The 28000-nt window shown below is 35.9% G+C and overlaps 1 protein-coding gene across 1 annotated transcript; it reads left to right on the forward strand.

Moving 5' to 3' along the window:
* The first annotated feature begins 437 nt into the window (after nucleotides 1-437).
* LOC123309972 (alpha-N-acetylgalactosaminidase) lies at nucleotides 438-27827 on the forward strand. The gene is made up of 8 exons (XM_044893291.1): nucleotides 438-999; nucleotides 2459-2633; nucleotides 2690-2951; nucleotides 4397-4566; nucleotides 25306-25503; nucleotides 25717-25881; nucleotides 27127-27199; nucleotides 27255-27827. The coding sequence occupies exons 1-8, from the start codon at nucleotides 797-799 to the stop codon at nucleotides 27383-27385; spliced, it is 1377 nt and encodes a 458-aa protein (XP_044749226.1). The 5' UTR covers nucleotides 438-796; the 3' UTR covers nucleotides 27386-27827.
* The last annotated feature ends 173 nt before the right edge of the window (nucleotides 27828-28000 follow it).

Genomic DNA, 28000 nt, shown 5'->3' on the forward strand with positions numbered 1-28000 from the left:
TGACGCCATTCCGAAATGCCAGGGCGTTTCAAATCAGCTGAATTTGACAAGAACGCTGAGGCTCACACAAATGATGGTTATGTTCATGTTGTTGCCATTTCGAGTTGTTTTTATAAATCCTTATCAGTTTTCTGAAGAAATATACTTCACTGAATATGATTCGTCCTTTGGTTGTGATATGAATGTGCTCTATGGTAGAAAACTGACTGTTATTGACAATATTGTCATAGATATCATTTCCGAAAATCTCTATGCTGAGGAAGATTCGATGAATGTTCTCACGTTGTCAACCAACCTGAATTATTACGCTGTTTGAAATAAGCAGAGATTGGAAAAATAGGGCAATGGGTGAAAGTAAATCATGGCATGGTGGGACTGCTAAAGGAAGTGGCAAAACCCAACGAAGCGGGAGTAAATTATTGTATCACAAATTCTAATATTATCGTTCAGTGCTGAATTGCCTTCAGCAGGCACAGTTACTCAACGAATATCAAGCAAAACAACTTGTTACCCAATCCTCGTACAAGGCAATCGACCCAGCGTCCGTTCAGTTCAGTTTCGCGCCAACTCCTTCTTGAAACGCACCTTGCCGACCATAGAAACGAACAGATCGATGCGGGATAACCTAAATGTTTTTGTTTACATCAATCTGACATCTCGAAATCCCGGTATACGAAATATCTGTAAGTTTGAATGTATTTATTGTGACACTGATACAAGACCACGGATCCAGCAGAGAATGGTTTGATGAAGTGAATTGAAACGATCAGTTTTTTCATCGAAATTCGAGGTATTAATGTGTCGGATAGTTATAGGTTATATTAAAAAAAGTGCTATGTATTCTTTTACCATTTTTGCGGTTTTTCTCGCTTTGTTCTCTTCGAAATGTGTCGATTGTTTGGAGAATGGACTGGCCAGAACACCGCCGATGGGCTGGTTGGCCTGGGAAAGGTTCAGATGTAATACCGATTGCAAAAATGACCCTGACAACTGCATTAGGTAGGTGGTATTTATGTATGCATTAATATTTTGCCTTAATTGGTGTGAGTGATTTGGATAACTCAATTGCTCGGTCAGGCATTGTGACTCTAATGAGTGTATAACGGGCTTTTCCTCATTGCTCTCGAGTTTTAATCATACACTTACTTCGTCAGTGCAGACATTCTGTATAATTTTTTCTCAACATCTAGTAGATAGACGCAAATTGCAAACAGGCGTTCTGCCATAAGTTTCCCTTCTCAAATGGCTAAAAGGAATTCAATTCAAATTTTCAATTATTGAAAAGTCGCCTTTAATTTCTCAAACCACAATATACTGCTGATTCGAAATCTCCAAGCTTCTCACCGACAAGCGAAGTTATCAAAGAAGTTGTCTTACTCTGGAGGCATCAGCCAGTTAATTTTCTGAATCGGGTAATAAGACTAACAACTTGTTCTCGGATCGCTTAAGGGCCCAAATAACAAAGTCTGCATTGCAGATCCTTTTTTGGGGTTTCTCCGAGGGTTTCTCTGCATTCCATCTCAAGGTCTGCCCCTCATCAAAACTACGCCATCTAAAGCTCATCCTCCACTTCCCAGTTCTCAACTCAACCTTGGCATTGTACTTAGATTTACCTAAAAGCCTTCATTGTTACAACTCCTCACAAAAAGAGCCTTGAATGATCGACTAAGGTGTTGCATAGGAACCTAGGTGAAAAGTCTACGGGCAGGCCAAACTAAACAAATCCCATGAGCAAGAACTGAGGCTAGAACACTCTGATAAGCTTTGCATTGAGCTTTGGCAACTTGTCTCCAAATATTAAAATTAGGTCTTTCTGTGGAAGCGTTATTTCTTCCCTTATGTCTTCATCCGCCTTTTGCATTTATGATCCTTATTTTCTATTTCATCATACGAGTAAGGACCACTATGTCTAGTTTTCATGAATTTACCTAAAAATTACGAGCTTCCAAATTGTATTGAGTCGTTACTCGCCTATGTAATTTATCTCCTACTTATCACTGCCAGTCGTATTATAATACGACGTATTTTATACAGTCAAATTCTAAAAACATCACGTACAATAACAATTAGACTAAGAAGCGTCAGGCGTATTATAACACGTCTTAAATAATCAGTCATGTATATTGTATATTGTCCGATTTTCATTTACTTTGTTAGTTTTACAATTCGCCTAGTCATATCGAAAAAGCCTAGGCGTATTATAATAAGACTGATATTATGATAAGCCTGCGACAGATATATCGAAACAGAAAATAATTGAGGATTTATATTTATGTATCTCATTTCTGATGCGTTGCATCACTAATGTCTTTATGAGTCCTAACTGTCCATGAAACCCTGATTTTATCGTTCCTCTTCTTGTAATATCATTCTCAAAACGTGATCTACAAAAACATGTATCTATTATTACACGACAAGTTGAATACATTGATTTATCATACTGAGCGTTATTTCACAGTGAAAATCTGTTCCGAACGATGGCGGACATTCTAGTCAACGAGGGATATGCCGCCTTAGGTTACAATTACATCAACGTCGACGACTGTTGGCTCGAGAAAGAAAGAGATAGATACGGCCAGCTAGTCCCAGACAGGCAGAGATTTCCAAGAGGGATGAAATCGTTAGCCGACTACGTAAGTCAACCTCGTAAATTTCGTAAAATTTCCATTTCGGAATGCGATTCTTGCAGGTTCATTCGAAAGGACTGAAATTCGGAATTTACGAAGATTTCGGGAACTACACCTGTGCCGGATACCCTGGCGTTTTGGGATATCTCCAGAATGACGCTGAAACTTTCGCCTCTTGGGATGTGGACTATGTGAAACTGGATGGATGTTACGCGCATCCGTCCGAAATGGACAGAGGATATCCGGAATTCGGTTTTCATCTCAACAGGACCGGCAGACCTATGATCTACTCGTGCAGTTGGCCTGTATATCAGATTTATGCTGGTAAGAAGTTCTGCCATTCTGTCAGAAAGAAGTTTTCTTCATTCTACTTGATATACCATAAATTATTTAAAGCGTAACATTAAATAATTTCTCCAGCCTAGCAGTTAATGTTAGTACGGATCTGGCGCAGCCGAACTGCGAGTAGTAGACTGTCTATAGTCGACTATCTATAGTTCTAGATACAGGGTGCATTTGAAGGTGAGGCTTTTTGTCAACAGAAGGTAGAACTGATCAAAATGAAGCGTTTCACCAAAAATCAACAACAAAACTTTCAAAATGACGAAGTTAACAAAAATTGAAAATGAATACTGAAATAGATTATAATACGACCCTAGACCGTTTGTTAGCTGAATTTTCGTAAAGCAGTGGGAAACAATTTATCTCCTGATTCGGCCATGTGGTTTCATTTAGGATATTGGCTCGTTTCATATTTATGTGGTAATGAAAATGGAAACTTAGGATTGCTGAATTGTTCTCATTATGTTTTACGCGATTTTATGAAATGGCTCATTTCGATACCAACTGACAGAAGAGACTTAGGACACAAGTGTAAAAAATAGAATAATACTTCAAAATCTCACCAATAAAATTCGTTCAAATTATTCACGAATTTTTTCACAATAGGCATCAATAATCTTCTTGTTGGAACATTGCAACAATCGTTGTAAAAATGGGATGAAATGGGGAAACATCTCAGAACTTTTTCAATAAAACGAACATAAGCACTTTCAAGAAACTGCCTCGATTTTCTACATTTTTTTTCACGCTAAATTGCACGATGCAATAGTTATGATTCTCTCAAAAGTGACCTGATGCCTCTAATCCGATGAACTTGGTACTGTCCAGCCATATGTTTATGTTTTGTTTCATTTTTGCGATGCCGAATTCGATGAAATTTTGTCGAACTTCTAGGGGTTGTATATCAGCCGTCTTGGATATTTTATATAGACAATTTGTGGTTAAACGACTTATTTTGATGAGTTCTACCTTCTGTCAAAAAAAGCCAAGGATCCAAGAAACATTTCATATTTTAGGAAGCTGGAATTTTGGAAATACGCACTGAGATCCTGGGGATGAGTTATGTGTAGAAAAAAACTTGGTTTGTTATATACAGGGTGTTCCAAAATTCTTCGTCTTTTTATTTTCATTGTATTTTACATGAACAGGTCACTCGATGTATTACCGAAGAAGCGTTTAAAGAAACATTCGACTCATTTTCAATATAAATTGGTGAAAAGCAATTTCCGAGTTTTCGCTTTCATTTCAACTTTCTGGAAAACGGCTTTTTCGTGAAAATCGGAAAACAACATATCCAAAAATTTCGAAATTGAGTAATAATCTTATAAAATATGAAACTGGAAAGAATTCCTACTGGGAGTTTTCTAACCCAATTTCAGAGAAACACAGACAAGTTTCATCTATGAATTGCCTCTTGTGATTTTCAGGTATGCAGCCTAATTTCACCTCAATCATTGAACATTGCAATTTGTGGAGGAACTATGACGATATACAGGACTCCTGGTCCAGTGTCGAGAGCATAATAGATTATTTCGGTAATAATCAGGATGTTATCGTACCTAACGCCGGTCCTGGACACTGGAATGATCCCGACATGGTGAGTGAAGAAATTAATTATCAACTCAGAACAAAAAAAAACGTTTGAGTAAATTTTTGACTCGTAAATCGAAAATGACAGAAATTGGTCAAAAAAAAAAATTATCTTCTCTAAAATATCAATTTACACATATTATTTACTTTCACGCAATAGTGGTTCGATACTTCGTTATGTCGATTTTTTCCTTGGAATGTACACTCGTTCGTAGTAACTAGGATCAAATTAATTCAAATCGAACATTTCTATTCAAGCTTTGTTTAGTGGCTTATTATTAAAAATAATCAGGTAAATATAAATCTTATGTCCAACATTTGAATTAGTATATTATCATGTAAATTTTGTCATTGAAAGGTGTTTAAAAAAATGATTTCACTTCCGTTTTCGCATGATGAGCATGGAGTACTCCATTAAATGACAATACATTAATGTTCTGCCAGTATTTAGTATTCAAAGTCATCTGGAAAGTACGAGTTTCAGTCGATGCTGGTATAAAATTAGCATCATTAGTCAGAAACATATAATATTACATATTCCATCTCTGTATTCTTTTGTTATAAGTCCAAATATGGAAAGCTATAGGAGGACCAAAAATTGTTAGTTTCCTAATCAGAATTTCAAACTTTCTAACCCGAGGAATAGGTTATTATAAAATTCGAAATTCGTATTTTATCAATGTTACCTCCATAAAATGAGGAATAAAGATATCAGTTACGAAAAGAATCCAATAGCAGACGCCTACAGTTATGCCAAAAATGTAAAGAACCTACGAATATTGTTTCTTATTGTTCAGAATCGATTTGAAAGTTGTAAACTTGTGAATATAGAAACTTCCCAAATTCAGATTTGGAAATATTGGTGGGATGATCATAAATAACATCGCACTGGAAGTCTAGACAAAGCATCACTAGATATTTAAAAGTGCGTATGTTCATCACATCGTAAAAGAATTGACAAAAAAAATCAACCCATATTTGGGCTTGTTTTCAAATCCATCAATGTGATTTTGTTACAACCATCATTTCGAATAAATGGATTTATTTCTCCAGTCATGAGTTTTTCCGCTGCGAAAAACTCCGATTAATGGCTTGTGAAAAAATTCACTCAATTTCTATGGTTTTCAGGAACTATTCCAATTTCAACAGAATATGTGACATTTGAGATACGAATAACGTAAAGTGAAGTTCATTTTATTCTATGCAAGAAGCATAATAAAGCTAAGTGGGTTTCTATGGTTATCCTTATCTTTAGAATAAGCCGTAAAATATTCTACAGGGTGATTCATTAAGGGTGGCGGCCGTATCCCATTTAATTATATTATTCTCGGAGTACTCGGAAAAAAAATTTGAAATATTTCTATGTAGTTTTTCTCTAGATGGAACAATCTATTACTTACAAAATACATATAATTTCCTTCTTATTGTTGCAAAATCAGGAACGTCTCTTTCCATTTCAGTATTTTATTTGTTCAGGTAGTTTTTCCATATTTTCTGGTGAGTGGTGAGGTGCTTTAATTTTTCTGTATGGAAAAAGGCATTGTAAATTCCGTAAACGAGGCTCAATTCGAAGGGGGTTCAACGTAGATTTCAAAAACAGATATAGGGTGTCCCAAAACTAGTGAATCACACGTCACACCACGATAGAGTAGACCAAATATTATCGAATGACACCAACATTAGTTCAACGAAAATGTACCGTTTCCAAAATAATCAGAATTTTATTAAAATACCTAAAGTTGCCGATTTTCGAACTATTTTTCTTAATCATAGGGCCAGTTTGTGAAAAAGGATATCGATTTTGAATTACATATATTGAACTAAGATTATTGTTTTATCTCCCCTAATTGAAATTATTTTGAGTAGTTTATCGATAACCTAAGTAAATGTAATTTAAAACAATTGTTTTTTCTAGATGATTTTTATTACTCAGAATAAACCCCCTCTATAGGGGTGATAATATGGGAGAAAAACGCTATCCTTATATAATCACAAATTGGCCTGGTGATTGAAAAAATAGTTCGAAAATCGGCAACTTTAGGTTAGGTTTTTTCAGAAACGGTACATTTTCGCTCAACTAATGTTGGTGTCATTCGATAGTATTTGATCTCCTTTATCGTGGTGTGACGTCTGATTCACTAGTTTTGGGACACCTCGTATATCGAATAGTTCATACATTTTACATTTATATGAGTTTTATAATTCGACACTGTTTTCAAGACATGGACCAATGGTAATGAATGAGGTAATTTACCAGGCTCTACAGGCACCCAACCGTGGCATTTTACGCCAAATCTTGTATCTCCATGGCGATCTGCTAATGAATGTCCAGATCCCAGCCGATTTAAACGTTCCTCCTGTGAATTTCCATCTGAAATAACTCAATTTGAAGGCGTCCCTTTTTAATAACTATAATTGGCGATAGGTATGACTGTTTTCAGAAGAATCCGGGTCATCGATCATATTTTTTCCCGTAGAATTGAATTGGTACTCTTTTTCGCTTCGCGTGTCTAGATGATGATGATGACATTGCCGGGGCTCTGTTGTTTTCGACGAGAAACCCAAATAGTCGCTACCTTGAAAGGAGAATTGTACCAGGCTATAAATGAAAAGTGATACGTAGGACGTCTGTTGTCACGACATTTGTGAAAGTCGATCTTGAACTTGAAAATGTCCATTTCGTTCTGGGAAATGGATACGATGGTCTAGAGAATGTACGATTTCATGTGTATTATCTAAAATCTACTTCTTTTTCGTGGCTCTGATATCAGTGGAGAAAATTATTTTTCCCGAATGACTGCCTCTCAAATTGTAGATTCAGCACTAAATTATAGTTTTCTTGCAGTCAAGATGATAATTTGAGGCAGCGTTTCTTAAAGCTGGTTCCGTAGACAAGTCTGTAGAAACATCAATGTCTAGTAAGAACGATGTTTAATTTATTTTTACAAATTCACAGAAAATTCAAGCATTTCAAGACTATCAATACAATGTATGGCCTCCTCGGGCATCAATAACAGCTTGACATCTTCTTTGCATACTACACACGAGGTTGTTGAACATTTCTTGAGGAATTTGGTTCCATAAACGGGGACGAAGCTCTATCATTTAAGGATTCTGGGGTAGGTTGATGATTATCTAATCTTCTTTGGAGCATATCCCATATATGTCCTATGCAATTCAAACCTGGTGAGTGCGGAGGTATTGGTAAATGTGGAATACCAAACTCCTCGCGCGCATTCTCAACTATGGCTGCACGGTGCGGTCTAGCGTTATCGTCTAGAAATTGAAAAGTTTTACCAATAGCAGCGTGAAAATTTGGCACAACATTGTCAACGACGTGCTCCCTATAGTGTAAGTCGGTCATATTTCCAGGACAAATGTGTAGATCTGTGCGCCCGTTGAAATATATCCCGGCCCATACCAAAACACTACCCCCTCGGAATGGATGGACTTCTTGGACATAGCGACGATTATGGTATGCGGGGGATTGTACATACTCTTATTCTTCGAGAATCTGAAAAACGTCCATATCTGGATTCATCGGTATAAAGGACACTATGCCATTGATCGTTCCCATTGATATGTTGCCTTCCCCATTCCAGTCTTTGACGCTTATGGTCACGTGTTAATGGAACTCCCCTTAATGGACTTCTAGAACCTAGATTCACCACTCTCTCAAACGTCGTCTGATGGTTTCGATGGAAACTTGGACCCCATCTGCATTTTGAAGAGTATTCCGTAGCATTGTATACGTAGATGTAGGGTTTCTTCTCGCCGAAACGGTGATGAAACGATCCTGAGCAGGTGTTGTTTTTCGTCGCCCAGCAAGCCTTGGTTTTTCCAACACGAAACCTGTCTCCCTGAACCTATTTCAAAGTCGAGATATCACACTTTGGCTGACTTGGAGCCTTTCCGCTACAACAACCTGAGTTATTCCACCCTGTAGCATTCCCATAGCCCTATTAGCCTCAGCGTTTGTTAATTTACGTCTTGGCAATTTTCAGAAAACTCGTTTCAAATCGAAGTTGTTGATAAATTGACTTCATTTCAAAATAAGAACATGATGCATATGAAAAGAACCAAACTTCAGAAAAAAGGCGACCAGATTGACGAAATGTCTCATACTGATTCTTATTGGAATCGATTCAAGTTGTTATTGAGTTTTAAATGATTTTACAGCGTTTTTCTCGAAGATTACATGCTTTTAAAAACAATTGAATACGATAACCCTAACTCTTGTGGAGCAGTGTATTTACTGACAGAATATTTTCTCATGCTAGGTTTCAATCAGTCTTGAATTGAATTGCAAACCCCCTCAAACCTTCCTCGAATAATCTCGATTATGTTGACGCAATTCTCCATAATGGATCGTTTTCTTGTCCACAGAAAATGGAACGTTCGTTTGATTGGCAAACAACGGAAACCCGCTTACGGTCCATTTCGTATCTTTCAATTACGATCTTCGACATTTAATGTATCATTACGTAATAAAAACGACCTATTCTATACGAAATCCTGCGGCCAAAGGACGACGATACACGGTTCCTCCCGAAAGATTCGAAGAAACAAGATTATTGCAGAATAATAGCGTGAATTATTCATAGAGCCCTCGTAATCATTATGCATGTTTTGACGAACAAGTTTTTCGCATCCGTTTGCTTTAAATAATGGACTGTTCAGACTAGCGTCGCTTGCTAAACGGGGACTTATTTGCAACCATTCGATGTTAATCGAAGGTGAAAATGAACGCCATCGAAGCCTGATATAACGCTCATACTCGTGGAAATCGAAAGTTATTTCCGTTTTCCAAATATGCGCGAATTTTATGGTCGCCTTTGATTGCGCAACGTAAGGAGGATGTCCAGTTGGCGTTTTAATCGAAAACAAAAGTGATTGTTATGTATTTAGTTTTCGGACAAAATCTGTCTGATATCTAGTTAGCCTAGACCAGTTCCATGCATAAAAAAAATATTGCGTTACCATTGCAACGAACAATAACTCATTAGAAGTGTCAGTATGAAGTTTGAGGTCAAAAAAGTAAACCAGAGCTTCGCAATAAATTGAAAGAAAGAAGATGTCCACCGAAATTGTGAAAATCGAAAAATTGGAGTATCGAGCCATCATCAATTACCTGCATTTAAAAGCGTTAAGAGGTAAGCAGATTTACGAAGATATGCTTAATACGCTAGGTGCGTATTAAGTGCGTCCAGTTATTGGACTGCAGGCTTCAAAAGAGCTAGATTTTCCATTGAAGATGATGACCGATCGGGAAGGCCAGTTTCTGTGTCAGTCCCTGAAAATATCGATGCAGTTCATAACATGATTTTATCAGACCGTCGACTTGGGCTAAAACGGATATCTGAAGCACTGAATATTTCATACGAACGCGTTCATCATGGTTGAGTTCGGCTTAGCGACTTTTCGACTCTGAGCACGTCAAGTGTATTTCAATCGCGTTCGACTTCGATCTCTGAGTATTCCCTTTTCTGTTCGGGTCGTGACGGAGCATGTTCTCTGATCACGCTGGCACTTCCCCGAGTTTGCTGATAGAGAACGATGGTGACCTGTCAAGTGTGAAGTTGTAACTGCCGTCAGTGACAAAAACCAACGAGTACCTCTTTGAAAAACTGCCTCTGCCGCCATAATGGAAAACAGAATGATTTTTTCGGACTGTGCAACTGAATATGAAGCAAAAATTTCGAAGTTATTGATATAAGAATGATGCCCTATTTGAGAAAATTTGAAGATGTTTTTCAGATTTCAGAAAAATTTTCTGCGGAATCATTAAAGCAATGTAGAATTCAATCTGATATTGAAGACAAAAGTTGGTACCATTTCAGATGCCTTTACTCTCCTCTTCCTCATAATCCAAAAAGAGTTCAACACCAAATCTTATAATAGCATGGTTCAAATTCATTTTGCACTTTCAAATGTCAGATAAACTTTTAAACAAACAAAAATCAAATAGTTCAAATAATAGCATATGAATAAATGACTATAGGTTATTACTATTTATTTCTTGGTACATAATTAAATCACACAAGCAAGCAGCAACTCTAGTTAATGATGACGGCAAACTGAGCTCAGCACAATGAGGTCAGTACCCCGTACCAAATTTCTGTTAAACGTTGGTCGTTGTTTTCTTGAGCTCCGAGGAACTGCGGGAATCTTGAAAGCACCCAAAACAATTTTCAAATCTTCTCATTCTTACATATGTCGTGTTCTACCATATTTCGAAATGATCACTAATTGTTTTTACAAATTGCACTTATCGAATGCATATTATGCATATTACGTCGTTGGTTTTCACCAATATTTCTATAAAATTATTTGCGGAGTGCCAAAATAGGACGCGGCAAAAAGTTGTCAACTCGTCTTGACAACCATTTGAAACTCCTAGGTGATGTCGACAGGGAACTCCCAATACGTTCGGGTTTGAAAATGACCGGGAACGAGATCTAATAATGACGTCACGTTCCCCGTGCTCTCTCCGTTCGATCTGTAGAACTTCAAGCCGAACTCAGCCCATATAGTACACGTCAATTTGGACATGATAAAAATTGCTGCAAAATGTATTCTCAAATGTTTGAATGTTGACCAAAAGCGTTCAAGGGTAGAAGTATCGCGTTCGATCTGTGCTCGATTTGAAAACGATGTAGACTTATTAAACTGAATTGTTAATATGGATGAGACTTGAGTACATTTCTACGATCCAGAAACAAAGCAACAATCGATGGAATGGCGACACTCTGGTTCTCTAAGACCTTAAAAGTTTCGTGTCCAAAATTCTGCTGGAAAAGTTCTTGCTTCAGTTTTTTGGGATTGCCATGGAGTAATCATGATTAATTATTTGGATAAAGGTAGAACACTTACCGGAGATTAATATTCGACGTTACTCTACCACTCTACGGGAAAAAATTAAAGAGAAAAGACGCGGAAAGCTATCCGAAGGTGTTTTGTTTTTGCAAGGCAACGCTCCTGCACACAAACCTCATGTTTGTATGTAAGAGATTCGTGATTCAGGTTTTGAAATACTAGAACACCCCTCTTATTCATCAGATTTGGCTCAATCCTACTATCATCTCTTTCCTCAACTGAAAAAAAGTTTAAATGGTCGTAAATTTTCTTCCAACTAGGAGGTAATAAAAGCTGTGGAGGTCTAATTTGCAGAGCAAGAAGAAACATTTTTTTTAAAGATCTAGAGACGTTGCAGGTTCGCTGTAATAAATGTATCCAATTAAGAGGAGAATATGTTGAGTAACAAAATATTTTGACATTAAAATTTTGTTTGGTTCTATAGTAGGCTAAGAATTTTTCTATATATCCTCGTATATATTTGAAGCGATTTGTGATTGAAAGAGACTCAGTAGTGAGAATTTTTTCAAGGTTGTCGTAAATCTGATGATTGACAAGAAGAGATTTCATCCATAACAGCGAATTGATCGAGAACAAACCAACCAACAAGGTTTTCAGAAATATGACGAATCAAAACGAGAATAAGGTGTTACTTAATAATATGGTTATATCAAGTGGGAAATTGCAGCAAGATGAAGGCATCTCATTAATTTATATATCGACGTGTATATTCGACAATTATCTACTCCCCCAGTAATAAGAATTGAGTGCTGTGTCGATCTAGCTGAACTGATTGCGGATAATCCAGATGAATTGTTTTTGGCTAAATGATACAAGGACCTTAACAAGCGGAAAATTACGCTTCCGGAATGTTTTCTGAAGTTGGGTATCTCAGATATTAATTTTTCGTTGCTTCGGAAATTCCACGTCCATAAGTTTTAACTGAATTTGCCATTCAAATTTCCTGGAAAACAAATCGCAGAATAAGTTATAATTCGTCTGAAAACTGTAAGGGACTAAATAATTTTTTAATTATTGTCGCATTTCATTATTAGATGAATCGATTGAAAATGTATTATCTACGGCTTCTTTTTCGTTATTTAGTTTGTTTGTTTTTGTTCCAGATATAAGTTTAAGCGTTAATTGCATTTACTTCGATCACTACTGAAAAATATTCAAATGGTGTCCAATTAATCATCATAATTCCAATTGAATGTCAACCGTTTGGCGTTCCTTAAATGAATCTTTCTGAGATACCTTACCTCGTCCTTGTGGAAGAGAGAATTCGACCTTAATAAAGGAGTGTCAAGATGTCAGGGACATCAGCGGTAAATAAATCAATAAAGGAGACACCGTCAGGTTTATTGTATTCCAACATTCATTCTTCGATTTGCGTTGTCTCTCCTCCTAAATGTGATACAATAAAGTCGCAATGCGATACGTCAGTGTTATGTTCAAGGCGTTCATTCCAACTCTTGCTCTTTACGATGATCGTGTTGCAACCTTAAAGTTGAGTTCGAGCAGTTCGAGTCTGAGCTGAGAGTTATTTAACATTTCAAAGTGAGATAAGTTCGATTGAGCAATGCAGGTCGATCGCCTTAAATTTGTAGACTCTGAAACGAATTTGAATTATTATAAATTTCACTAGACGATCTGTTGAAATGCAGTCAGAGTTTCTTATTTTTCGTTGGCTCTCATTGGGCCATTCAGAAGTTTGAGAGAATGGGTCACTAAGCTTTCATGAAAAATCATACATATAAACAACGTTTTCTAACAAAAGTAGAAGGTACTTCATAACTTTACCCATTGTCGGTGCTACGCCAATGATGACCCAGTTCAGCTCATTGAGCTTGACTTGCCACCCAATACGTCATCGCCCTTCCTATGGGCTATCCATAAATTGCACCTCCATTCTATATATTTTTTGGTTAGTTACATTTTTATTTTCGTCTATCTAGGACAGTCACTATTCAAAAATAAGTATTTGAACAAGAGAAAAGAGTTAAAATATGGCATGTACCCTTTTTTGGATGCCAATTACGAAAATTAGCAGCTCCTACCGTCATTGAAGTGATATTATTTTGAATCGATGGGAAACCTTGCACAAAAGATGTCTATCGTTTTTTAATAACAACAATGACAAACTAATCGTTATTCCATCTAACGGAGAAAGTTTATTTCAGGTTTATAATTCTCCGGAAGTCGCATAACTGTCAGAATTCATTTTCATGATCTAGCTCTCAATTAAGTTTATGAATTTGTGTTTTCAATATGTTATATATAAAATGCTGGTCATTATTTCCCATTCAATTCCGAATAATCTGTTGGACTTCCAAGATGTATGTTTCAAGCACTCAGAAACAAGTCGGAAGATAGTTTCAATAAAATGGTCGATTTCATTTGGCGTAATCCACCACAGGCAACTTGTACCACATGTGGATATGCGGCTAGGGTCTATGGATGAGTAAACAGAGCAATTTTCATCCCATAGTATATCAGTCTATGTTTGGTGTTTGGTTTACAATAGGTTTTCTTCATAACTAAGGTTTTTCTTGGTTTTTGATTTCGAGTTGAAGTTAACTTCAGGAAGGTGAGACTACTCTTCATTTGTGTCCACACTTTGCGTTTGATTGGGATAATACTCTCATTCTTTGTCCGCATATTCAGGTCTGACCCAAATACTAATAATACCTTCATAATAAGTCTTCGAAAAAAAAATGCATGTCGCCAATTATTTGTATTGGATAAACGCCTCTCTTCATGTAATTACACTACAAACTATCTGAAATGTACACAACCTATCGATAAGGAACATTGCTCTGGTATAAATAGTTGGGTACCTATGTTGTCAATGAGCAGTTGTGTCAATAGATCTAATTGTTCGTTTATTTGCAGGGGAAATGTGAAAGTTCCATTTATGAAAGGCTCTGTTTATAATACGTTCAGTTCGTTCACCCACATTACCTTTGGTCAGTAATGTAACTACTTCTTAGTTAGGAAACCCTAAGGAAACTTGCAGTGTTAATGAAACTGTCTCAATTCTCATTCCTCGTTAACCGCTACAGATTCATTATCTTGAAATAACATAACAATCAATACTATAATCCTGGACGTTTGCTGTATCTTTTAACTTACACTAATGGTGTAAGTAATATTTGATGCCATTGTTATCAGCATATCCTATTAAAAACGATGCATCTTACAGGCTTATTGATCTATCAGATATTTTTACTTTAACTTCAAATCGAAATAGGAAGAAAAGAACTGTAACTCAAGATATTACATTTCAAGCGAAAAACTGTTTTATGGATACTGAAGGCACAAACAGAAAGTATTTGAAAGATGATTAAATTTTACATGAACCTTGAACAGTTCATTTCAAAGCCTAGTACTACTATCTTTCAACTCCATCGGCATTCTATCTTCCAAGCAACTAAGAAGAGTTCATTACCTGAATGGATGACCGCTCTAGTTATGAATTTGACCAATGCAAAGTGAGACACGTCAATGCTTTTTGTATCTTCGCTTTTTGGGAGCTTCAACCTTTGTGAGTTCACTGCAGTTTACATGTATTGATTTTTGTTTCATTGAACATTATTATACAATTATTTTTTTATTAAGGGTTATGAAAAAATCGAAAACTCTGCCATCATTGGTTTATGAGTGCTTTATTGCAGAATCATATCGTTTTTGAATCATTTCTACATTTCCGATCCAAACAACTTCAAGCCACTGGTCGCAAAACACTTTTGTCACCTTTGTATGAATTGGTATAGTGGTATGAACAAACTAAAGCTCATAAAAAGCAATTTTGAATAATGGAGTTATGGCGAATTCGTTAAATCAACTGACCTTTCGTATTTTCGATTTCCATAAACGATATTTCGCAAGATCGATAATATACGTATATTCAAGGATTGTACAATATTTCACGTTAATATCAGTTTTTTTTTTCATTCGTTCCCTCCTTTCCTTAGCAGTCACGATTCACGCTACCATTAAGGAAAGTAAACCTACAAGAACGAATGATTACTCCAATTAAATGCTCTTGTGTATAACTTAGGACGCCAGCTTCGTAAGATCGGTGTATTTACGTAAACATACACCCACCATGCAGCTATACTTAAGAGGTTTAATTAGGGTTTCACACTCAGAAAATATCCATAAAACACCTCACAGCACTTAAATGACTCAATGGAATTAATCAACTTTGGAAACAGAGAAGTAAGAGAACTGCTATTCATTTATTGAGAATAGAAAGAACGAACAATCGAATATTATCAAAAATCAAATACCAGGGTACGTTTACTTGATATTCTTGTTTTTTTTTTCCAGAAAGTGATGAAGAGTTCCATAAAAAAATTAAATTGAAAATATGTGAAATTATGGGTTTGAACAACAGAGGGGAAATAAATGAAAACAAAATTGAGAGTATCGGTATATATTCTTTTGAATGTCAGCAATACATTTTTAGTTATCAAACAATATAGCAGATGTATGAGTTTTAGCAAAGGTTAGTGTAACGGGGTACCATACAATTCGGAGTATGATACAAGAGCTTAGGGAAAAACCTCAGTAAAAAAACCCTGTCTCCCCGTGAGCAGTGTAGTGCTGACAAATTTGTTTACAGAATAAGCTTTTAATACTGAAGGGCTTCCTTTCCATCGACATAAAAATTTCTTCATCCTCCTTCCATTTCGAACTAATATCTGAAACAAAGAAACAGAGCAGAAAACGAGAAAAGAAAGTGAATAATAAAGCCTTCATCCAAACTTATTCCAAGACTTGATGATGACTGAAGAAAAAAATAAATAATCATAGGTACATAACTTGTTTTTCAATTGCATTGGGAGGAATATCATCTCTGCGTCAAAAATCTTCTGCTGATCTTGGTGGAGGATCACCCTCGTTGTTAGAAATGCCTTCAGTACTCAAATTAATAATAGCCAAATCTTGCTTTTGACTGGGAGGGTCTTTCGACCAGGTACAGTCTTCCAAGTGATGATTCTTCTATTCTTCAGTTGTTCGAGGAACGCTACAGGACCCTTATTTTGGGGAATCATCTCCCATAGATAGACCAGTGGTTATTCAGTAGAAAATTGAAAAAACGGGGAAGAAATTCAAAAAACTTCTGACACTTCATTGACAATTTGTCAATGTAAAGCTAATACTTGGATGTTCTCTCAGGAGATCGTCTCAAGCATTCCTCTCTTCGAGACATACTTTCGATAAGACAATTTATGAAATTTTTGGCAAATCGTTCCAAATATCCAACAGGTCGTTAGAAAACTGCTCCAGATTGTTGATCGTTTGTTCTAGGAAGGATAGATGTGTAGACATCTCTGCCCAAACATGCTCGATGGAACTCATGTCTGAATCCTTTCAATAGTATGAGCTTTTCTCGCTTGATTAACAGCAAACAGATTATCACAATTTCGGGATATGTTCACCTCCTTTGAAAGCAGTTGTGGGAACCGTAAACTGTTCTGAATATTCTCGACCTCTTTCCCTCTAAACAAGAGTACGTCCATCGCAGTTGACCAAACGCAAGAATCGATCGAATTCCTGAAGCTAAAATTATGCTAAATCTTGCTACTTCCGTTCGTAGAAATCATTACTAGGTGCGCCAGTACATTAAGCAAATCATAATGGATCGACAAACGATTGGTAAACATTTCACAGAAAAATAGAACGAGACGCATTACGTAAATTGGTCGTTATATCTGACCCTCGAACTCTGCCTCAATCCAATCGGGAACACACCTTCGTTGCGATATGGTCATTCACCGAATTCTCACACTATACCATTTGTCATCGTAACAAAGGGATTCCTGTCTGTAGAAAGAATTTCATACCGTCCATTGTTGATCTCGTTTGTCGCAACGATTTATGTGAATTTCTGTGTCGAAATCTCATTTATCGCGATTTTGTTGCATTGTTTTTTATTGCTTTCTAACGAGGTATTGACAATCAACGCTATTCTCCAGAGCTCCACTCAAGATTCGAAAAGTAAGGTTTGTGCAAAGACACACAAGTTCTTTTTCATGTTGAACCAATTCAGAACCGAATAAATTTCACATCAGTTCAGAACTGATTTCACACTAGTTCAGAACTGATTTCACACTAGTTCAGAACTGATTTCACATCAGTTCAGAACTAATCTCACATCAGTTCAGAACTGATTTCACATCAGCTCAGAATGTGAAACTGGTTCGGTTCTGAAAGTGTTTGAACGCAGATTTTAATTTCAAACTGTAAATAGCTACTTTGTATAGCTACTTATATAGTTGTATATGAGAAACATTGATCAGCGACTTCATCGTCCCAAAGTTCAGGCTTCCTTGCAGACCTTTGGGATCACCTTCCAGAGACTCCAGAGAGTGTTGTTGGCACACAAAAGTAGTTTGGACCTATGGTTGAGTGGTTGAGAGTGCTATATTACTATTTTTTTATTTTTATTTCTCTATTTTCAAATGACTCAATATTTTAGTGTTCCAACATGCATAGGTTTAATGTTATTATTGTTGTTGATACTCAATGGTATCATTTATGTTTAAGTTTCGTTTCATAATTTCAAATGCAGCTTTCTCAGACGAGGATAGGCAAATTTTACCTTCGGTTAGGATGAAATAGCTGAACCGGATCTCTCGAGAAGTGTTCGGACTATTATTAGAAAACGAAAGGATTAGAACGGTATCGATATTTGACACCGAGTCGCTAGTTTCAGACGTACCAGTTATCGACCAGGTGAGATTGATGAACTGCGATGACCATAGCGGAAAACTTTGTACTTGACATTCCTACACATGTTTATCGAATTCAAGGTTAGGTCGGAAGTTTTAGCAGTTTTAGCGTCTAGTAATATACGATGGATTTCATGACATTGCTCTACTTATGCAACGATCAAAACATTCGAAAAAACATTGTGGATAATTGAGTTCTATATGTTAGCATATAGTCCATTCAAGAATTATTGACGTCCTAGTAGGCCTTGAAAGTCCAGACGCGGCTTAATGTCTGGTCACAAAAAAGTAATTGAAATGAAGAAATACTCAATTCCCACCAAATGATTCAGCATTCAATTATGACAACTATTTACAGGATTTGTTCTACTAAATCAAGATCATAAAGAATAGTGCAAAATTTGAAATATCTTCGGTCAGTGAAAAAGACTTGTTTGTAATACTAATACCATTCAGAATAGGGGTCGCCAAGTTCTTAAAAATTTGAAGATCTTGTCTTGATTTTGTGTTGTAATTTCATAATTTCAAGATAAGAAATTTTATGTCAATACCAAGAAATCTTGTCAAGAAAATAAGAAATCTTGAAAAATATTGTCTAGTCAGGAATGCGCTGAATGGGTTTACTTGTGAAAAAGGTAACATATTTTAACATCAAATACCTATTTCTACTCATTGCACACATTTGTTGCTAGAAAAATGTAAATTGAAAATAATTAATGATAATCTTGGTGGCAAAGACAAGATTTTTTTTTAATTCCTTGACTCTCTCAAGACAAGACAAGATTTTTTTTAAATTCCTTGACTTTCTCAAGACAAGACAAGAAGTTTGTCATCAAGACAAGAATTATTGTCTTGTCGATCCCTAAACCTAAATTCCGCAATTCCAAATCTTTCTGTATGCATGGCAACTTTCAGAAGGAGTTGCTGCAGTTTTGGCAACAACCATATAGGGCAGGCGAATTTTTCTAATTTATTAACAGTCTTCACTTATATTTTTACTAGCAATAATTTTCCATTTTCTCTCTCAAATGATCACCATTTCTAACTGTCATGTTGATTGTCCGATTAGTAAAATCAGAAACATTATCGCCAATTCATTTTCACTTCCTCTTCATAACTTCTCTCATGATTCGGTTAATCATTCAAATTTATGGATACGTCCATAAATTGAGTCTTTTATGCAATTGGTACGTCTTCAGATGTCGCAAGGTTTTCACTTTAATGAAAAGGTTAAAAGTGCCACTTTTTCATGGCGGTCAACTTCACAACTTCCTGCAGTCGGCGGAGCATCTGAGGCATGTCAAATTTACATAATGAAGAAGTCCTTCGACCGTGCCAATTTTGTTATAAATATGTAATTCATTGGAAGTGTAGTCTTGAACAAGTATAATGGAATTCATAAGCCCAATTTGTGTTCTTAGTGGGTCTAATTATTCGGTCTTTGCGTTGCAGCCTTCAACTTGAAGTTGGCCAGTACAAATATCCAAATATGTACTGTAATGTACTGACCAGGTGTCAAGAATTAAGTCGAAAAATTAAATATCTTTGAAACGGATAAAATTTATGAAAAACTGAGAAATTTAGACAAATTCGACTAAAAAACTTTTTTCCTATACCATTTTTTCCGATTCGACCCTGATAAAAAAGTAAAGCCAATAAAAATTTTCATAATGAGCTATGCAAGCCCTGGACAAACAAAATTACCTTCAGAGTAACTGGCTAAATCTGTTACTGTGGATCTTTAAACAGTGTTGTATTCAGCCAAAATACCTAATTTTTTAAATTTCACAGATACTTTTTAATTTTTGAACATCAAATTACTCGAAAACAGAGCATTATACGAAAATATATAAGGAATACTTTTATTTTACAAAACCTTCAAATATTCATTAGAAAGCTTCCAACTTTGTTTCAAAAGTTGGGTTTTTTGAATTTTTGGTATTTTTATGGTACGTAATGGTCATAATGAGAAAACTGGAAGACGTGGGTGATATCCTGTGTTTGAAAAAGATTAATCGAATAAATGAAAAACTATATTCCGAACTTCATTTCATTCGATGAAACATTTTGTAAGGTAGAACTAAAAATAACATTTTTTTTATGGTTTTTCAACATCCAGTATCTTTTAAACCGAGCCGATTCGGAAAAAATGGTTGAGGAAAAAAGGTTTTCTTTTGACCTCAAGAATCTACTGTTAAAATATTTGTACGAGTGAAAGACACACCCGGTATATACATTCATAATAAACGATTCAGATGTTCATTTGACGGATGGTGTGATATTCTCTAAATTTGTTGTGACTGGTAGCGGTAATTTAGTATTAATTATCAAACGAGCAATACTAATTGGTGATGCCCAACTACATCGAATGTCATGAATTAAATTTTCTCGAAAATTATCCCACTTTCGATGGAGATTGAATTTAATTCCATCTGATAAGCTCAAATGATCCTTTCGATTCAGAAGATGGCCATGAAATGTGATCTAGTTAAATCTTGTAATTGCATAAACATGCTCGCAATCAATTTATCGGAGTACTCTCACTTTAGATGGTCAACGAAGGGTGATCGGAGACTGGACGTCTTGAAAAACGTTCCTTTCTTGTAAATAACGAGCTTTTGGGATTGAGCACGAGAAAACTCTCGTGTTTACAAGGTTTCGAGATCACATGAAGTCGCAGAATACTTAAACTATCCACATACGAGGATATATTGAAAAATTCTTAGCTTACTATAGAACCAAACAAAATTTCAATGTCAAAATATTTTATTACTAAACATATTCTCCTCTTAATTGGATACATTTATTACAGCGAACCTGCAATGTCTCTAGACCTTTCAAAAAAAAAGTTTCGTCTTGCTCTGCAAACCAGACCTCCACAGCTTTTATTACCTCCTCGTTGAAAGAAAATTTACGACCTTTTGAACTTCTTTTCAGTTGAGGAAAGAGATGATAGTCGGATGGAGCCAAATCTGGTGAATAAGGGGGGTGTTCTAGTAATTCAAACCCTAAATCACGAATTTTTGCATGGTAACATGAGATTTGTGTGCAGGGGCGTTGTCCTGTAAAAACAAAACACCTTTGGATAGCTTTCCGCGTCTTTTCTCTTTAATTTTTTCCCGTAGAGTGGTCAGTAATGTCGAATAGTAATCTCCGGTTATTGTTCCACCCTTATCCAAAAAATCAATCATGATAACTCCATGGCAATCCCAAAAAACTGAAGCAAGAACATTTCCAGCAGATTTTTGGACACAAAACTTCTTAGGTCTTGGAGAACCAGAGTGTCGCCATTCTATCGATTGTTGCTTTGTTTCTGGATCGTAGAAATGTACCCAAGTCTCATCCGTAGTAACAATTAGGCCTACATCGTTTTCAAATCGAGCACAGATCGAACGCGCTGCTTCTATCCTTGCACGCTTTTGGTCAACATTCAAACATTTGGAGATCCATTTTGCAGCAATTTTTCTCATGTCCAAATTGACGTGAACTATATGATGAACGCGTTTGAATGAAATATTCAGTGCTTCAGATATCGGTCATCATCTTCAATGGAAAATTTACCTCTTTTGAAGCTTGCAGCCCAATTTTTCACGGTCGCATACGAAGGACATTGATCACTTCTTAACCCTTTTAAATACAGGTACTTGATGATGGCTCGATACTCCAATTTTTCGATTCTCACAATTTCGTTGGACATCTTCTTTCTTTTGATTTATTGCGTAACTCTGGTTTACTTTTTTGACCTCAAACTTCACACTGACACTTCTAATGAGTTATTGTTCGTTGATATGGTAACGCAATATTTTTTTTTATGCATGGAACTGCTCTAGGCTAACTAGATATCAATACATCCTCGTACAGCCTGTTACTCATAATAACATTCAAGTATTGTTGTACTTACTGGTAGGACAACTCCTAGTTTCCAAAATTCAATGAGAATCCCAGCAATAAATGAATAATTAACAAAATAATCTGCCAACTGGCATTCGGGAACCTTTTCAGCTTCACAATTTGTCGAAAACGCAGAATGAATCATAACATTCATAATGATGCTGGTTACATTGCAAAATAGCATCTATAAGTATAATAGATCTGGGTTTCTTGGTCATATAATTGCAAAAATCCCGAAGACAATGAGGAAGAAGTTTAGGTCGTGTTGTAACTGCCGGAGGCCAGATAGACCAGACCTATTCGTTCATCTCGAGCCGTTGTTGCCTCACGTATAATAAAGATTAGTTAACTGTTCCAAATAGGTGCTCGACCCGCATTCTGAACTTTGCGTTTGACGTACGGTCCCCAACGGACTTTGCGTGCTGCTTTGCCTCCCATTGACACGTTTTTTTCTTTCAAAGATCGAGTCGAATTTGGCTGTTTCTTACATTTAATAATAATGAAAATATACTGCGAAAAGTGAATTTTGCAATTCACGTCATGTTTTAGCTGCGGATTGCCCATTTCGTAAAGAAGCGAGACCTTTAAATATTTGACATTTTCTAGGTTATTATCTCATTCGTTGTGAAGACGAATTTGTGAATTTGATGCCTGATTAATGTCAGGCAGTCTAAAAATGGAATGTCAATGGGTATTTATCATTTTTTGTCGAATAAAAACAAGTGTGGACAGTAGCATCATATATCAAAATCAAAATCGAACTTTTTTGAGAAAACCTTCAGTGTAAAAATCCACTGAGACTGAAGACATCTATTCAAGCCAATGGTTTACCATTACCTTGGTTTTTTTTGGAATGGTTCTCACGTAATTATCGAACAATATTCGATTCTTGGATTTTCAAACTAACTAATTACGTTTATGATTCAAAACTCAATGCCGAATGCTGATTTTTTCGAATTGTATAAACTGAATTTAAACTGGTTTATTCGGGTTTGAATGACGCTGAAATATATTAAAGACCTCATTAAAGTAGCTTTGCTTTCCTTCAAGTATATAGAATTTTCGTCAATTATACACGCTTTATGATTTCATTATGAGTTGATATCTGTGGAGTTCGTCAAAAATTCAAGTAAATATATTTCAGAATTGAAGAAAACGGCAAATTGATGATCTTTCTTAATTTTGAAGAACTTAATCGAAAATTGTTCAAGGTGCTCATTATAGAACTTGCAATATTGCAAAGGTGTGGCCTTGAAACTCGATATAACGAAAATTGTTGTTGACCAGGTTAATGATTCCATCAAACAAGAGATGACTGACAATTTCTGACGAAAATTCAATAAAATGTTGTTTATCCATAAAGAGGACGCTTGAAGTAAGGTCGGTGTCTTTAATATTTATGAGATACTTGAAATAACTACTGAAAAATTTCAATCGTTCAGCGCTGACATCACGAGCAGAAACTGCGGTATGCAAGTTTTATGTATTCGAAAATTTTCGGTATTCGTCAAGGACCTCACCTTATCGGCAAAATATTTATGTTACAGATGCATAAGCAATCGTCAAAAACGTTTATCAACTGTTCATGGTTATTGCCTGAACCAGTAGGCTCGTTATGGTTTCATGCATACTTAATTACTATAAAACTATTACTATCGAATTACTCAGAAGCCCTAATAAAAGGTGTCCCAAATTATATACAAGGAATTGAATAGAGATTTTTAAACACGAAGTACATATGGTTATGACATCAGGTACACAACACTGGAAATTGGCTCTACTGAAATGTCAGCTAAATTACAGTTTACAGTAGGTATAAAAATAATATGATCCTTCACATTCCTGAATGAAGAAGGTGGTAGTAAAACACGTGTATTGGTTAAAAACACTTCTCAGTGAAATTCTAGTGATTCAAATATTTGGAAATTAAAGAAAATATTTCATGTCAATATTTGGGAGTCCGTTTGCAAAAATATATATTGCACGTCATATTTCATCATCAATTTTCTTGAACTTTTGGGGGTCTATAAATGTTGTAGGTGCGATACAAATAAAGAAATTTTCTCACTGGTTTGACCACCAAAATGGAGAGAATAATATATTCAACAGTTTCATAACTAGATGTCGATTGTCGACTCTAAACTATGACGGCCCCAATTCAACAATCTGAAGAAAGTGAAACAAATCCACTTTTAATTCGAAATACTTGGCACCTTCACAACAAACGAGTTTCACACATTACACAACTGTGAACTCGAGGATTTTTCTTAACGTTGTGTCATTCAACGAGTAGTTATACATATTGAAGAAAGATCATTTTTCTTACGTTGGTACTCCACTTGCCGAAAAGATTAAAGGACTAAAAACAAATTCCGGATTTCAAGAGGCTCATGGGAAAATAGACGTACAGCAAATTTGAAGAAAGCAACTTGTAGCTACAAGTCAAATATTTTTCTTATATGCAGCTCATATTACGGTTTTTGTTTGTTTTTTGGGTTCATTTCTTTTCAGTTTAAATTTATTTTATTTTTAATATATTTCTCTCATAGAGGGTAATAGGGGGTAATTACTCCCCCCCCCATAAGTATCGGAATCCATAGAGAATTACTAATTCTGAGAATATTTTTTCGATATATCTTAATTGGAAACCATTGTGTTACGAAAATGTTATTGGTTTTGATGTAACGTATTTTAGAGTTTGATAATTTAATTCCAGTAAATCAGTTGCTTTCGGATAAAACTTCCTAGCGTAGTATCATTAGATACAACGACTTTCTCTATAATATTGCGAAAACCGTGATATATGACCAGATCATAAAATGTTGTTCGAATCTGTAATTTATAATAGCCTAATTATTGATTTCAATCTTGTTACGTAGGTTTGTATCATGAGGAATTTTACCTGAAGTTGTACTGAAATATTGGTTGAGTTACCACAACAAGTAGTGAAAGAAAAAATGGAATTAAATTTATCTAGATTGATAAATGTCTCATTTTCTATGAGGGGATGAGTAGAATGCTCAAACGAGCTCGTGGGGGACCAAGCAAATACTTACTTCACCTAGACTCATTGTTTTTTCTCTGTTATTACGTCCTAAAAAAAAACAAGAATATCAACTAAACATACTTTGGTATGCGACCAAAATGAACATCTTGACGCGAAACTTGAAATTTGTTGAAGACTGTGGAAATTTTATCTTCTAAGTGAATCAAGCGTTTTTGTACCAACAGCAAATAACATCATTTTTCTATTTCAGCTGATTGTTGGCAACTTTGGACTGAGCTACGAACAGAGTAAGACTCAGATGGCCATATGGGCAATAATAGCAGCACCCTTGCTCATGTCTGTTGATCTCAGAACCATAAGGCCGGAATACAAGGCTATTTTGCAAAATAAGAAAATCATAGCGGTTGATCAAGATCCTCTCGGTATACAAGGAAGGAGAATTTACAAGGTAAGGCCAGGTTAACTATAATATGTGCTTCACTGAGAATTAACGCATCAGGGGAATTTTCAAAATTGTATTATTTTATGAACAGTAAATCCTTATAAAATAGGGAGCGATGTTATAAAATGGAATTGCCAGATATCAGATATAACATCGTTGGTTGAACTTTAGATTTCAATGTGTCAGTAATTGGAAATTAAATAATTACGTTTTATACAGCACAAAGGAATAGAGATATGGTCCAGGCCGATCACACCACTCTTCCAAAACTACTTCTCTTATGCCATAGCTTTCGTGAATAAGAGAACAGACGGTACTCCTTCTGACGTGGCAGTAACGCTCAAGGAATTAGGACTGACATCCCCTACGGGGTATAGGGTAGAGGTAAGTCAAAAATTTTAATTTTCATCCTCTATATACCATAAACTTGTACGAAATTTCGTGGAAATCGCTATAAAATCTCAAAATAAAACAATGCAAGAAAATGCTCTTTTCGAATCGAATCGAACAGTTCAGAACCGGTTTCGCACTGGGCAGAGGCGGCACAGCAAACCCAGGTCATTGAATGGATTCCCCCGCTGCCTCTCCAGACCAAAATTGTATTGATTGTGCCTGATCTGCAATGTCACTGCATTACACCGCTTACCAGACCCACCGCAGACATTTCAGCAGCTCGCCATTTTTGCCGGATATTTGGCAAAACATTCCTGAAACTTTCATTGATACCCCCATTGAAACATAGTAAGAGCGCTACGAAGAGCATGGATAAGAGGCATCACCTGACATTTAACCTTGATTATACAGAAGAAACTTTTGTTAAGCTTACAGACTCCTCCAGGCTTCAATTTTTGAGCAGTGTATATTTTGTTGTCCGAAGGTTTTGACAATCGCAATGATTGATTTACTCCAAAGTACCTATACCTACTGGATGATTCTGTGCTCACATATAACCCGATTTCTTCACGGCGATTCGAAAAGTAAAATCAGGCCAAGATATGACGATTGATGATATTTTCATGCTATGATGACCTGAGAAAGTCTTGATGCTTCAGCATTATGATTATGGTCTTTAAAGATGTCAACGAAGTGAACTTCTTACATAGCGGCAATTTGTTTCTCACTCTCTCCCGTTACTAATTACCGTTTGTAAAGTTATCTTCTGGTATAAATCAACAAGTTGACGTTACCTAACACGTTTTAAAGAAATGAAAAAATGCGGTATCGCTCATTTAAGGCTCCTTTGTTCATTTCTGACCCAAGCCGAGTTCTGAGTTAAGCCTAGTTCAGCCTGGCAAAATTGAGTTTAAATTTGAACTCCGCTGGACTATATAACCCGGTACAACAGTGTTTAACCAAAGAGTTTTTACTAACATCAAAATGTGTCATTTTCAAGGGGTAAAAGTATCATCAAATAAGGAATATTTAGTATTATGTTTGTGTCGAGTGACATCTTTTTCCACACATGAGTGTCTGCTCTTACAATATGCGTCTTGCATCGATCTGGTATATTTTGTTCGTATATTCTGGCTTGAGAATGATTTCAAAAAATGCCGTCTCTATCGCCTTCTTTATGATTAGTTTTTGAATATTGTGAAGATAATTAATATGCTAATATGCTCTTTGATACAGGATTTGTATGAGGATGTTAACTACGGAATTCTATCACCACTGACCAAGATCAAAGTGAAGGTAAATCCTTCAGGTACGAACAAAATGACATAAATTTTTCAGGAATATGATTGAAAATCGATTTTCAGGTGTTGTCATTCTCAGAGCAGACGTCCAGCCGGAGTTCAACAACAGACGAGTCCCATTTTACACCACCCAGAGGACAATATATGACCCTTTGACCCAAGTTTTTAGGGTTAGGAATAACAATGAATTTTAGAACTTAAAACCTCGATAAGTTGTGTATATACGATTTTTTTAAATTATACCATACTTTTAAGTTGATCTTGTGACGAGTACTTCTGAGCGTGTTAGTTTAGGTCGAATTGAAAGAAATTTTGATAGGATTTTTGCCAGTGGCGGACTGGTTGCGCGAATGCCTCTACAACTGTAGTGTTTAATCTCCTTGCCAAACATATCCTTGTAGAATATCGAGCGTTCTGCAAGTAAATTCTGGACCAAATTTTTCTGAATAATCTCGAAAACTCTCGGATTATTATTGTCTCAAATATTGTATTCAAGCGCCATATCAAAAATGTAATGCATCAGAGTGGCATTAATCAATTTCCGTCCGCACTTTTTGAAGTTTCATCAGATTTTCAGTTTATTTATTGCCCATTGTAGAAGAAAGCTGTTTAAGTGTTAATAAAACATAAATAATTGAATTTGGCTTTCAATGTTCATGATTTTCTTCTCTTGTTGATGGTGGTTTTTATGCAGGGTTACTAAGAAAGGAACCTTTTCATTGACAGAAGACATTCACGTGATTGCCATCTGCCTATTAGCTTGGTTCCTTTATTTCAAAAGACTCCAGATAATTATTCACCTACTCTCG

The sequence above is a fragment of the Coccinella septempunctata genome, chromosome 3 (assembly GCF_907165205.1).
Source record: "Coccinella septempunctata chromosome 3, icCocSept1.1, whole genome shotgun sequence".
NCBI lineage: Eukaryota > Metazoa > Arthropoda > Insecta > Coleoptera > Coccinellidae > Coccinella > Coccinella septempunctata.